At 41.8% G+C, this 14738-nt stretch overlaps 1 protein-coding gene across 1 annotated transcript in view; it reads right to left on the reverse strand.

The window, feature by feature from the left end:
- LOC122400154 (hemicentin-1-like) overlaps window positions 1-8042 on the reverse strand; it is a 110167-nt gene extending 102125 nt beyond the window's left edge. Inside the window, exon 1 of the mRNA XM_043401448.1 lies at window positions 7907-8042. Coding sequence (XP_043257383.1) covers window positions 7907-8042 — 136 coding nt within the window. The remainder of the gene's footprint in view (window positions 1-7906) is intronic.
- Between the last annotated feature and the right edge of the window lie 6696 nt (window positions 8043-14738).

The raw sequence follows: 14738 nt of genomic DNA on the forward strand, positions 1-14738 counted from the left end.
GCGACAGCTCCGAAAGAGAACAATGCGAGGGAGCGGTACAAGGCGCGAAAACGCGCCGGAAATTAACACGCATCGAAACGAGCAACAAGTACACGACCCTACGCTGAAAACGACGACGACGACGCTATTCTACCCGGCGCGTATTTTATTCCGGGGCAATCGAGCCGAGTCGTTTAAGCGGTCCCGTCGCGGGGAAGATGGCGAAACGGACCGCGACCGGTCACCCGGATTCTCGAGTACGATCCGAAACGTTCCGGACGACTTCTAATTAGAGCGGCTCGGCCGTCTGTCTCCGTGATATAGCCGACGAAATTTTCGTTTCTCGTCGACGGGACTGGACAAAGACGAGGCTCGCGGAAGAACGGAGAAAGAAACGAGAAAGAACACTGAATCATTTCATGAGCATAAATTAGCAGACCGTCGCAACGCCGGTTAATTAATTAAGGTAAATTGTCCTAAGCGTAAGTAACTACCGGGCGCTTGGACCAAGTCTTTCTCCCTTTCCTTCTCCCTCTTCCTTTTCGAGGAGTCTGGCCCGGCCAACGAGTTTCCAGAAGAAGATCGGTTTCGCGCGGTTTGTTCTTCTCGACCATTGTCATCCCCCGAGTCGTGGGTGAAACGTGTCTCTTTTCGTAACGTGTAATCGCTTTGTTTTATCAGACAGTAGCGTGACTATAGCTCCGTGGCGCACTTCGCTAGATGGGTAGGAAGTAGTTTCATCCGGGATAGTTATTCGTCGATTCGAGTCACCAGACGTTAACAAACATTGGTTACATCTCGTAGCAGGCCGGTATTAAATTTTAGCTTGCAGGTTTTCGACTCAACGCATCGTTTAATCGTTCAGCTATACATATACGAGTAAAAATATACATATACAACCGCGACGAGTCACGGTACCCTCGATAAAACACCACCGCCGAAATTTGCATATCATTACACGCAATTGGAATTTTATATAACGGGCCGTTGGAGCTCGATTTCCCCGGCACAAAACTATGGAAATCCACGTGACGATCCATGAAATTCTACCCTCCATTTAATGCGCCAGTCTCTAATTATCCGGATTCATACAGGCTGGCAAATCGTACGCGCAAAATTATCCTCTAACGTTTGCCTCGCGAACGAGCACGCGAGCGTGTCGCGACAATGGACAAACATTGCAATTAAACGCCGTCGAACCGTTGCCCGTTTGTTTGTCGCGTTAATTTACGCCGCGAGACGACGTGCTCGAGATTCGAACAAAAAAATAAAAATAAAAATAAAGAAAAAAGAACCGAGAGAGAGAGAGAGTGGGGTAAAAAGGAAGGAATTCAAGTGCCGCGTACGAGCTCGCGATGCAAAGCATGCGTGCGCGCGATTAAGGGAGAAGAGGTTGAAGGTTCAAGACCCGAGGTCGGGACCAGTCAGTAACGTTAATTGCTTTCCTGCCCGCGGTAATTTGATATTACAGCCATTCCGCTACGCGCGTACCTGTGCCATTATCAAAATTATTTTTCACGTTCGGAAAGTTTCATTATTTTCTACGAGCAGCCGCTCGTTAACGCATTGATTTCATCTTTCTCGAGAAGGAATCAAAACGCTTTCAGAACATAATCTGATACAGTAGAATTCCTATATTTCACATAAACAAACAAGTCACAGCCGCAAACATCTAGCAGTGATGTTGATACTAAACAGTTGACGAATAGAGGGTAGAAATTTTATATATTTTATTTCTCGAAAACAAATTTTTAAGAAAAATCAACGGGGGTAGGTGGACAAATTTTTGGGCGAAAAAAAAATTTTTCAAATCGTTCTAAAAAAATTATTTTCAGTTGCAGAGGTTGATTACAATCATTTTTGGTCATTACACATACTCCCAAAATTCTTCGTACTTTCGAGAAAAAAATTCCTGACCGAAAATCTAATGTGAGGCCAGAAATGCACCCCCGAAATTTCATGCGAATCTTTAAAAAGTCATAACTTCTGAACGGATTGGAGGATTTTAATGTTTCAAACGGCAAACAACGCGTATTTTGGTTAAGAATATATAGAAATTTTAACAATATTGAGAAAGTTGATCCTTGACCCCGGAAAATGAGAAAAACCCCATAAAAATGGTCCAATTTTCAAGCGGTCATAACTCCTACAATAGTGAATATATTTCATTGAAACTTTTTTCTGAAGTAGAGCCCATGGGTGCCTATCAAAAAGTATTAGACAACTTTTCTGTAAGGCGTGAAACAAAATTATTAAAAATCGAAGACGAATTTTTAAGAAAAATCGACCAGGGGGTAGGTGCTGAAAGAAAAAAAAAATTTCAAATCATCCTGGAAAAATTATTTTTAGTTGCAGGAGTTAATTGCAATCATTTTTGGTGAATAGACATACCCTCGAAAACCTACCCACATTCGAGAAAAAAATTCTTTTCCGAACAGTTGGTTTGAGGCCAGATATGTTTTCCCGCATGCGTATGTTTAAAACGTCAACTTCTGAACAAATTGGAGGATTTTGTTGTTTCGAAATGCAAACGACGCGTATTTTGGCAAAAAATATTTAGAAATTAGGTCATATTTAATGATTTTATATTTCCAATGAAATTAATTGATCGATGCCCAATTCTAGCTCGTACAGCTTTCATTCCGTCAAAAAACAGAATTTCTGTAATTTCATCTTGTGCTTCACTTCCTTCTGTGTTCATTTCTATAACTTACTGGTAAATTTGCGAGTGGCACGAAAATGGTAATGGGCCGTAAAAATACATTAGATGTAAGATTTGCTCGTATACCTCGTCTGTGCTTATATTCATCATTTTTATCAATTCATATCTAAGTATAGTCCAATTATCTGACATTGCCCCAGTCTCGAATATGGCGGATAATCAGAATTTGACTGTAGGACGCATAGAAAATTTCGTGAACGATGCAAAGTCTAAAGTATGGCAAGGGTCGTACTAGATGGATGGATAGTGTTTGCAGATGAGAAGTTACGTGTATATTAGGGCGCGCGTATCCCCGTTAATTTTCCTTGGGACCCGTAGGTTTTCCACGAAATTTCGTACGTATGCAAATTGCGATAGCGCAACAGCGTAAAATATTCTGAAAGCATCGGTAATGCGCGACTTTCGACGTAGCCGCGTTCCACAAGTTCTCGCGCGCGTATTTTGAATGCACTTGAATTTCTCAGCGTGACGCATTAAATTTAATACGGCGAAGTTTTTACGAGCAACCGGTAAAAAATTAAATATGTAGCGGTACGAAAGTTTTTTACCAAACTAATTTCCCTAAACTGACAAGGATAAGAGTTTCGCGAACGTGACTCTTCCATTATTTACGTATAAATAGTTACAGTTGCGTGCCGTTAGGGGGTATGGTAAAAACACGTTAGGTTTTTCTGAATTTTAAACGATGCTGCATAACCCCAAACTTCGTTGAAAAATGATTAAACTTGTAAATAGGACAATTTGCATATTTCCTGTGATCTCGACGCATTAAACGAAAACCTGTACGTGGTCCTACTGGAATCGAATTTCAACCATATAAAATAAAATTTATAAAAGTTTCACTCGGAAAGAAACTTCCGCGTAGCTAACTGACGAGTAATGAACACGGTGTTTGAAGAAGTCGCGTGTCAAAAGAGTCCGTACAGTCGTACGATTATTTGTGCAGTCAGGCTGGAACACTGTTTTAGCTCAGTGTTCCCGTTTGAGAACGACGAGGCCGGGTTTGGACGCAACTGTTTACGCCGTTGAAACCAGATGTTTAGTTCGCGGACTAGCTCGAATGTGGCACTCGGTTCAAGAAAGCAATTAATATCGCACACCGCGTGCCTGGGGGCGTGTAAACGCTACAGACAATATCGAGTAACCAGTTTTCCTCTAAACATACCCCTTTTCGACATAATTCTTACAAACATATATGAATCTTTAACGCATTGTGCATGTCGAGAACACGCGTTCACGTCACAGGCAATCATCCACGAAAGATTTTTACCTCTCTTTGGCAGGCTACGGAAGGAACGATCCATTTCGAGCAGCTGGGATCCAATCCATCTATATGAAAGTTTATTATCGTCAACTAAAACGAACGTGATAATGCTTGATCACACGTGTCAAATACGACGCTGGTAGAAAATTGATTAAATCTAATAGGAACGAAGGATGCGCTTCTCTTGCTACCGGATTATTACTTATTGAACAATTTGTGAAATCATCTTCCTGGAAGAGAATTTTTTTTCTTACCCGATCGGAAGGTATCTGAATTCTCCGATCAAAATTTATATAAAAGGAAGATCGAACGTTTTGTAGACCGAGGGAGGATACAAGCTGTACTTCAAATCAGTTATCGATACATAAACTCGAATAACCTGTACTTGAGATACATACAAAGTAGCAAATCGTATTTTCTTCTTGGCACGTACACGACATCTGCGTCTTTTATGTGTTTCGGGAAAACTCTGAACTTACTCTGAACCGTGCAGTCATCTCGTTATGGTTGTTCAAAAATTTGTAACACCGTTTCAATGATCCAAACGTGTTATTTTCAATCTCACTTAATGTCAGAAAAATTGCATTTATATAAATAAAACGGTGTCTATTTTGATTGTTCGCTACCGCCAATACGTGTACGCTGCTCCGTTCACAAATATTTTCACAGCAAACACGTACAATAACAAAATCTGCTAAAAATTAAATTAAATTTGCAAATATTTCTTTGCTATGCACATGTAAAAGCAAATCGATAACAACCTCAGATTAAAAAACACGACTCTGTTGACACGTCTGTTACTACAATATTTTTAAAAAACTGAAAGCATACATGTAAGGGAGCTGGACTTAAAATCTGTCTGGACTAAAAAATTACATCTTACACGGTATTGCGGATGCAACAAAAAGCATTGAAAATGAGTTCGAACTTTTTTTGTTTACCTTTTCGGTGAAAACACGTTTAAGCATCGAAATTAAAAGGAAGGGTAGTTTCTGGTTGTACCAAGCTTCCGATTTAATTAAATCCTCGTAGGTTTACTATCGGCGTAATTACCGGGCACATGCGAACGTTTTAATTGGATCGTATCTTTTAATTGTGCTCAGCTTGATACGAAAAAGAATTCAGATTAGGACGCTAGAGATGTATGAGGCGCGAAGGGTACGGCGACGAAGAAAAAATTGTCGTCCGTGTTCTCTCTGACACAGATTTAACGGAAGTACTTATGCAGCCTGGCACATTTGGGATTGCTGAAGCCGTACGAGCACGTTAGTGTGCGCTGGCTCGACCGTGTGCAGACCTTTATGGCAGCACGTGCGTGTCATAAAGCGAGTGTTTCCTCGAAAGAACATGGAAACGAAGACAGACAGGCGGTCTTAATTCCTCCTCTCTTTTTACAAAACAAAATCTGGACAAATTGGAAGGCTCTCGACGCCTTTGAAATAATTTAACCTTTGGAAACGTCGATGAAAAGGCGAAGCAAGGTTCTGTTTTTTATCGAAGCATTCGAATCTCAAAGGAGATTTAAAGTAACGAAAACGTGGATACATCCAGTTTCTATCAAGTTACGATATCGACTGTGAATTGGTCTGTTATCGAAAAGGGAATGATTTCACGCTCCAAAAGAAATTGGAACAATATAATAGATTTTTGAATGTCAATGGGCTTAGTATCCACTCGAGTGGCTGATCGTTCAACAAGTGCATAATTCATGCATTTCTGCCAGCGAGGGCAAAATTGGCCTCGTCCTACTATTCGAGTCGGAAGAGTTCGTATCAAAGTACAATCTTTTTCTTATCCCTCGACCCTTGTCGCATTCCGTGAATTTATTTTTCATGCCCGCGTCTCTTAAACGACGAACAAGGGAATCGTTTATCAGCGAGGTACGGGGAGTCGAGTAAACAAACAACAGCAGCGTGATACGTAATTTTCAAACAATTGAAAGCGCCGACGAACGGTACGGTCGTCAAACGGGGACAATTTCTCAAGGAACAAAGCAGCGCGCTCGGGCTTTTTAAGTAAAAATTCAATTTTACGGTCGACCGCACGACTAAATCGTCAAAATTGCAACAAAGCGCCCGTAGTAACTACAATGGCGAGGATCCGCGATAGAGCGCTGGGTACCAGAGTGACATTCGTGTAATGGAATATCGCGACAGAAATGTAATTCTGCTTCGCAAATCCGTCGTCTGGTTTTCGCAGACAATTACGAGGTAATTGTTAATACGACTCGCAATTTCCATTACAAACGTCCAAAGTGCTACCACCGCCCCGCTCTTCTACCTAAACGAGATTATCGAATAAATTATTATTCATTATTTTATTATTTTTGGGTTTAAAATAGAAATATCCTTAGGAAAGAAACGTTTAAGTTACTCGTATCGTTCGGCGTTAAGTTTGTTCTTTATTCGTCGTCCAGCGCGGCGAAGATCCGAGTTTCGTCGATGGAAAGCCGTTCATCGATCTATTTTTAAAAGAAACGCGCCTCGTATTGTCTCGCGGCACGAAAATGGGATCCTCCTGTTGTTCGAGCTTTTCGAACGACAAACTTATCGCCGTGACGATGAGTTTCCCAATCGCCAGGCCCCTCGTAGTTCGTTAACGCGTGTCCGCGTTCAATCGAATTCACCGGATCGGGCACGATGTTGATTAAAATTCTCTACATTAATTATCGAGCGTCAGATTGGAACGCGAAACACAGTTAATTGACGACGAACGGGAATTTCGATGACTGGGACGCGAATTGTTGGCTCCGCCGGAAAACCGATTCGAGGGGAAAATATGAGAACGTACCGTCAATACTTCGTTCGAATTAATCGATCGAATGACGCTCGATCGAAATTCCCACCGCCGTGACCGTTTGCAACAAACTTTGTTTGCGTGCACGCTGGGATTTTGAAGCTTCATGCTCGTTTCAATTTCAGAAAGCAACGAATTTCGATGCTCTTACAGTTGGCTCGATCGTGCTCGATCGATTTGATATAGAAATAATTTCGCGATAGTAGTAAATTGATTGGCTCGTATATTGTATAGTAGTTTATAAAAAATTGCAATAAAAATAATATCTAGCATTCTTTCACAGAAAACCGACGAATCTTTGAGCACGATAGTCCATGAATATTTCCCTGTCGCGTTTGTTATCGTTACGCAAGTAGCTTTTATTTCGTGAAGAACAAAAAAAGTTTTCGCTCGTTCTAAAATTGACGCCGTGTCGCGAAAGGCGAGTAGGTGGAGGAGGGGGGTTTAAAAGAATTCTTTAAAGACTGAGACGGCGACGGCGACGACGACGCTTAGCCACGGACCGACGATTTGTGAGAAAAGTTTGGTAAAATTGAAACCATGGCAGACTCGATGAGCGTGTCGTGATTCATGGCGGTTCATTTCTCAGGTGGGACCGTCACAGTTCATATCGAGAAACAAATGCAGGGAACTTTCCGCGGTTTCCGCGTTGAGGAATCGCGCGTCGTCGTCGATCCGTTCTTTTTCGTCGTCGACGAAACAACGAGAAACGACGAGTCGTTGGGTTTATTCCCATTTCGCCGGCGTTTCTATTCAATGCGCCTACGCGGATAATCATTCGTACGAAAAAATGCCGATATCGAACACGGAGACGTCGAATGTTTCGTCTTGAATTTTACCCGTGGAAAGCGTGGAAAAACATCGGGAACGTTCGCGTCGTTGGAACGCTGAAACTCTGACGAGCCAGACGCGGCTAATGGAGTAACCGGAATCAGGGCTGCGTGCAACGAGACGTGAAAAAAATCACTCACGAAAACCTAGCGAGGCCAATAACATAACGTAGACTTTTAACACAAGCAGATATTTTATTCAACGTTTCCGTATGGAATGAAACAGATGAAATCCTTGGCTACGACGTGCACCGAACCTAACAGTGGATGGTAGGAAAATAAAAAGTAGAAAGCGACGATATCGAGTATACTAACCGGTGAAACAGGCGATAGGCAGCAAGGAGCAGACACCCAAGTATAACAGCAGCAACACTGTCCAACCATGACGCGGCTCTTGGCAGAAGTCCAGCATTTTCTCACTCGGCAGGCCACCGATTCTTAGACCCATCATCGTGCCTCATAGTTTTCGTACCGGCCACGTAAACGCGAACGTTACACCCGGATCGGGGGGAAACTTTAATAACGCCTCCTCGGGCGGCTTCCTTCCTTCCTTCCTTCCTTCCTTCCTTCCTTCCTTCCTTCCTTCCTTTCTTCCTTCCTTCCTTCCTTCCTTCCTTCCCTGCGGCCTGTTCACACGTAACGCAGACTTCAGCAGACCGCCGAACCCGTCAAACTTTCGAACGCTTTCACTCGTCGGCTCGTCGCGAACACAGAATCTCAGCGAACACTTTGCACTCGATCGTTCCGTGCACTTGGCCAAGCTTTTCGCTCCACGGGCGCGGTCAGGGGTTTATTTACGACGACTGCTCGGTTCGTTCCCGCGAAACGATCGTAGATAAGCGCGAGACCCGCGGATAAGAAGAGGAAGCTGCGATAGGTGTGTTAACGCGTGACGTTTTCGCAACGGCCCAGGCTGCGGAAGGGCTGCGCGATAACACCTCGTTTACTTAAGAACGCATTCACCGGCGACAGCCGCTGGATAGACCCGAGAATCTTGCAGCTTTCATCGCTGGAGTTCTTCGAGGATGAAACGGTCTTCCCGTGGCAATTGTTTTTAACTGCATTTTTATCTCTTAATAACGCATCACCATCGAGTTGGTATCTCGCAGCGATGGAACACCCGATACCAGGAGCTAACGAAATATTCTGAAGGATAAAGAATCGGTATTTAACCCGTTCGCGTTACACGAAAAGCGTGTATTCGAGTATCTCGTCCAGCAGTGCGAAAAGGTTAAACGCACGTTGCTGTTCTTTGCTCGAAAGGTAAACCAGGCAGCAGGATGTTTTAATATTAAATATTAAATGGCGGGAACGTTCGGGGTATGTTTAAATTTAATTTACCACAAATGTTACGGAGTTAATTGAAACTAAACTGTAACGGAAATTGAACGATAATAATGTGGGGCTGCTGGTTTTTGGTCCGATGTCGTTGCGATGGTTGGACCGTGAATGCGAATCGTAGATTCGTTTTTCGACTTTGTGGAAACTTGTGCAAAATAGAAACGTAATATGCGTTTGAAAATAATATAAATAGGATTGCTTCTATTAAATTTTTCTGGAGAGATACACAGGCTCATGGAAGTGTTCGACTGGTGACATATTCATAATTGAAATTGACACAAACCGTGTCTTGACTTACAATTTTGTAAGAATATAGCGAACAGTGGATTTATTCCTGTTTATTCATTCATAGATTTTCCTTCTTTGTACCATTTTACTATCAGTTCTCTTTCTGACTTTTTCCGATTCATTTTGCAAAAATTCAATTTAAAATAAATTACGACGCAAGATTTGAACAGTGTTTGTCTTAGACCAACTGTGTATGAACTGAGCAATATTATTAATACGATGGTTGCCCTTACAGTTCAAATACTTTCGTGACCTACTATATGCCATTAAATCTGATAAAGTCTTTCTAACTCGAATATGTGTTATTTGCATATTTTTATTGTAATCCGTTGTGTTGGCAGTTGCATTAAAATGCAGTTTTTCTTTTAATTAGGGTATACAGGATGACACACAAATTGGTCTCCACGATTTTTCAGCTTCTTTCGATGGTGTGAGAAAAAAATGTTTCCTATCGAAGTTAATCAGTATTCAACCGACAAATTGCAGTTAAAAACAAATTTTTTCCGATCAAAAATTAAGGCCACTATTATACTTTTAAACTAAACTAGGTATTTTTAACTTCATAGTACTGTCATGTATTTTTAACCTTCTACTATATGCTATTAAATCTAATGAACACTTTCCAACTCGAGTATGTGTTATTTGATTTCAATGAAATTCCATGTTATTCTCGCATATTCCCCATACGCGATATTTACAATTTCAAAATATTTACTGTACTGTGCGGTGTACGTTGTACAACAACTGAATTATTTTACTTAATGTTGATTTTCACCAAATTGGTAAATGGAAATCAATTTTCCTTTAAAGCATTTGAAAAGTAATAAATTAATGGAGAATTACATAAATTTTCAAATAGTTGAAACAATTATTAGTTTAAACTTGCCCAAATAATCCACTTAAGGGTTAACACTAGATTTACGGGCATTGATCGCACGTATATTTATTGATACCTTTCATGTTGACGATTACCTTACAATACGATTTTTCTTTTAATTAAAATATGCATTCATGCCAGTGTTCAAATTCAACATAAGTTGTTAAAAAATAATATTTACGCGTTCTGCAATTTTAAATATGAAATCAGACATCTGTCAAATTGACGGCTTCCGTAAAGTGTTAAAAAAGATGTTCATCCACATATGAACATCTTTCGTCACAAATTTACGGTTTGTGTCAATTTCAATCAGCAATATGTCATCGTTCGAATATTTTGGCGAGCCTGCATATGTCTGAAGAAGCTCCAAAAGAATATTGAATGTTGTAAATTCGGATCCAATGTGCAAACAGTTGTTGGCCCGTCTCTGTTGGCCGCGGCGCGCTTTCCGTTTTCACGAGGACGTAATAAAACTGGAAGAAAGATGATAAAAAGATCGCAACACGCGTCCGCGTTTATCGTAGCGCTTAAAACCGAAAGTACACGGTCCACTTAGGAGCACGGGGTTTCCCGGGAACGTACGAGCGATAAAAAGACGGGGGAGGCTGTTCGAGACGGGCTCACGGCTACCTTTGATATTAGAATAAACGTCGTTCCGTGGCAGCTACGGTGAAAAAGATCCTCGAGGAACAAGCGGGAACCCCTCGTTTTCGCGAAATGGCATCCGTTGGAGCGGTAGCTCGTCACGAGCTGTCAAATCTCGCGAGATCTCCTCTCTCGCGCGCGCGCTATTTATAGCGAAAATTTGCCTGACACGGTGCCGGTCGCACGCGCGTGCATCGTTCCCCTTAAAACCTCCGTTCTCCACCCCCTCACCCCCACTTTCGAGCGGAACGTGCGCAAAGCCCTTCTGCCCGGGAGTACACATAATTACCAAAGTTAATTAGAGCCTTGGAGATGAAAGAGAGTGAGAACGAGTGCTGGATGGTGGCGTGGGCTACGTTTAAGGATGTATTAGCCGGCGGATGCCGGGGCCAGAGACGGCGTTAAAACGTGGCAAAACGCTCGAGACCGAGCGTCGCGAAAAATCTGGAGGGTCGCGTGTCCCTTCGTTCCCCGTCGGCGTATACTTTGCGTAAAAAAAAAAAATAATACCACGAGTGGTTCCTCCGGCAACGTGGAAACTTGTTGAATACACCGCGTTAATATGGAGCGATGGTTATATACTTTCAAACGTCGATCGGTTCGATATCCAACGGGGAAGAATCTTACGACACTCTCGAAATCGATGCAGCGATTTGATAGTCTGGTATTGAGAGAGAATATTAGAAGAGACTTTGTTAACAATAGTCATGGTGGCTGGCACGCTTTGCTCGCGTAAATTTCACTTATACCCGAGGCTCGGTATTTTCTATTTTGACGCAATAGCGTTTGCTCAAAGGATGACTGTTACATTGCCCTCCCACACCCTCCCGTTGGCCCTGACTCCCCTGTCGCGCGCCGCCCCGCCGAAACAGGTCGTCATCCCTCTATATACCGCTCAACCCCCTCCGGCTGCTCTCACGTACACTCCAGCAATTGGTTTTTCGTGTTCGGCGCACTCCGATGTCCTCGAAATCCTAATTTCACGTTTTTCATTCTCGATTCGGCGTCCCGTGGAAAGCAGCGCCCCGTCATCCGACAGAACGGAAGTCCCTTTCGCGCGATATCCGTCGCGGACATCGCGATTCTTTTTTTTCTCTGTTTTTTTGCGGCGAACGAAAAAGAGGGAAATGGAATTAAAACTTCCTACTGCCGGTGTCGCGATGGAGAATAGACGAGCAAATCAAAATGGAAATGGTAGAGGAGAACGGAAACAGAATTTAACGAAATGAGTATGATTTACTCGAACCTCCGGCTCGCGATTTCACTTCTACCTTCGGTACCATTTGGCATCGTATCACTTGTCACCGGATTCACCAAACTGGAAAACTCATCACTGATATCGCGAACGATTTCGAACGATACTGTTCGAGAGGATCGATTCGGGGAACGATCGAAAGACGCGTGGTACCGGTATGACCGTGCAAGACGCACTAAATCCTGGTGGCACGTCCGCGGCCGGCCGAACCCTCTAACAATAAACTTAGGTGAGAGACGAGAGACAAGCACGAGCAGACAGTCGACCGCACGCGTGACAAAGCGGCGAACGCTTGTGCTCGTGGCGTGCGTGCGTGCGTGTACCACACTAGCGGTGCGTGAATCAACGCGGGACGAGCACTCGAGCCTCTACGCGTATCCCACAGGATCATGTTTGTGGGAGTGCCCGAATCGCGGCTGTGTGCGAAGAAACCGCACTCTGCTGATCATCCTCGTTCATTTATTGCCATCAGCGGGGACAGACTCGTATAAACCGTGCGAGTAACACTCGTTTTTGGCAAATTTTTTGCAACGTAAAACTGTAAAACACAGTAAACTGTTCTTCTTTAACGTTCCAAGGTACTTCAATTTTTTTTTTACTTTTCTAACGCTAGGTTTACCGACATTCGTTGCACATATTTCTATTGGAATCCGTTGTGTTGACAGTTAAAATGCAGTTTTTCTTTTAATTAGGGTATACAGGGTGAGGCACAAATTAGTCACGATTTTTCAGGATCTTTCAAGAAATTGCAGTTGCTTAAATTTAGAAACAAATTGATTTTCGATAAGAAATTAAGATCGCTGTTACATTTTTGAATGAAACTAGGTATTTTTAACTCCATAGTATTATAGACGAATTCAACAATCTTACAAACTCACTTACAATAAAAGCATGAAGTTAAAAATACCTAGTTTCATTTAAAACTATAACATTGATCTTAATTTTTTATCGAAAATCAATTTGTTTTTAAATTTAAGCAGCTGTAATTTCTTGTGAATTAAATACTGATTAACTTCGATAGGGAACATTTTTTTGTCAGACCATCGAAAGGGGCTGAAAAATTTGTGCTCACCCTGTATATGTATTCATATCATTACATCAATTGAATTCAACATAAATTGTTAACAAATAATATTTATGAATTCTGTAACGTTATTTTTATGATTATATTAATTATATTAGTATAATATAATAATATAATTAATATAATAATTTATGATTATAGTTAATTATAATATAGTTTAAAAATAGTTAGAATACGCGGCTTTGTAGACAAAGGGGTGGTTTTTCCGTAAAATTTGTATTTGAATCATGAATTAATTAACACGGATTAATTAATATTACGAATGAAGTAGGTTCGTGCGCAAAACGAGGTCGCCCCCATAAACGCGCGTCGATGGCGCTTTTCGTGAAAGCGATCCGTGATTTTCAACAAGCCACGCGGTTTTTCGGTGACCCTCTCTATTGGCCAATCGGTTTTTAGAGGAAGTTCGCGATGGGTAAATTGGATTTGGACGACTCGAAAAAATTTGTGCCGTCGAAATCGCTCATCGCGGTACGTTCTAAGCGGTTTGTTGTGTACGGTAGAATTTTTGCTGGTTCCCTTTCGGAATATTTGACGCGTTCCCAAATTGAGAAATATTTTTATAAAACACGATTACTGCTAAAGTATCGCTTGTTTAACCCTTAATATAATTATTTGAAAATTTATGTGATCTTCCATTAGTTGATTGCTTTTTTTTTTTATAAGAACCAACATTAAGTAAAATAATTCATTTGTGATTGAGAGTCCACTCAAGGGTTAATAAATGTTATAATTTTCTTGCTTTTTAATACGATCCTCTGGTATGGTTTTACACTTGTCTCTGGCAGCGTACGAGCTCCACGGGGGTTGAATGACTGGTCGAGCAGGAAAGAACGAAAGAAGGAGAAGCGTTAAGGGCGTACGTGTGAACGTACGAGATTGAATGTGTACGAGATATTATGCAGATAAAATATTCATGGCTATCGGGACTCGCGATCGGGCACGCCTTTATTTTTTTCGATGAATAGAAACGGTGCTCGCAGCCCCCGGGGCTGCCCGTGGAACACAAATTCTTTTCCCCTCGACGGCAATGAGAAGGAGTAACAAAACGATAAAAAGGAGGAAACGAAGATGGTCCGGGGAATCGTGGACACCACTCGGAAAGTAATATCGATAACGTATATTTATCGTCGCGGATTGCGCGGAGCTTTCGACACGGCTGTAAAGAATATCTTCTGACGCTGTGCAGCGAACGTAACAGTTGTTTTGCAACATCGTTGGGCGTAGAAATAATCATAATTGTTAAAGAAATATATGACACCATCGGAGAGAGATTTCTCATAAATCATCGGTGACGTTCAACGATATCCCGTTGAATTTAATTGAATTTAATTGTTATTTTTGTGCGTCGGACCACCGCGGTCGAAACGATCCCCCAAGATTTGATTAAAATCCTAATTTGCGTGGTTCGGAAATTAACTCGGTAATGGAATATATGTAAGTTCGCTGAATTAATTATTAACGGCTCGCAACTCATTATGGAACTATTGAAATTTTCATCGGGGAACAACTTCTATATATTCCTGACGCAATAATCCTTCGCGCTTAAAACTAAATTAAGCAAACTTCCGAACGCGTGAATCCCGCCGAAATGGAAGCAAAAATCGTTAACAACGTTATCGTAGGAAAAAGAAAGACCAAATTTACTTTGTTCAAA

Source organism: Colletes gigas, unplaced genomic scaffold, assembly GCF_013123115.1.
Source record: "Colletes gigas isolate AHSC1104 unplaced genomic scaffold, ASM1312311v1 Colletes_gigas_Sc00016, whole genome shotgun sequence".
Lineage (NCBI taxonomy): Eukaryota > Metazoa > Arthropoda > Insecta > Hymenoptera > Colletidae > Colletes > Colletes gigas.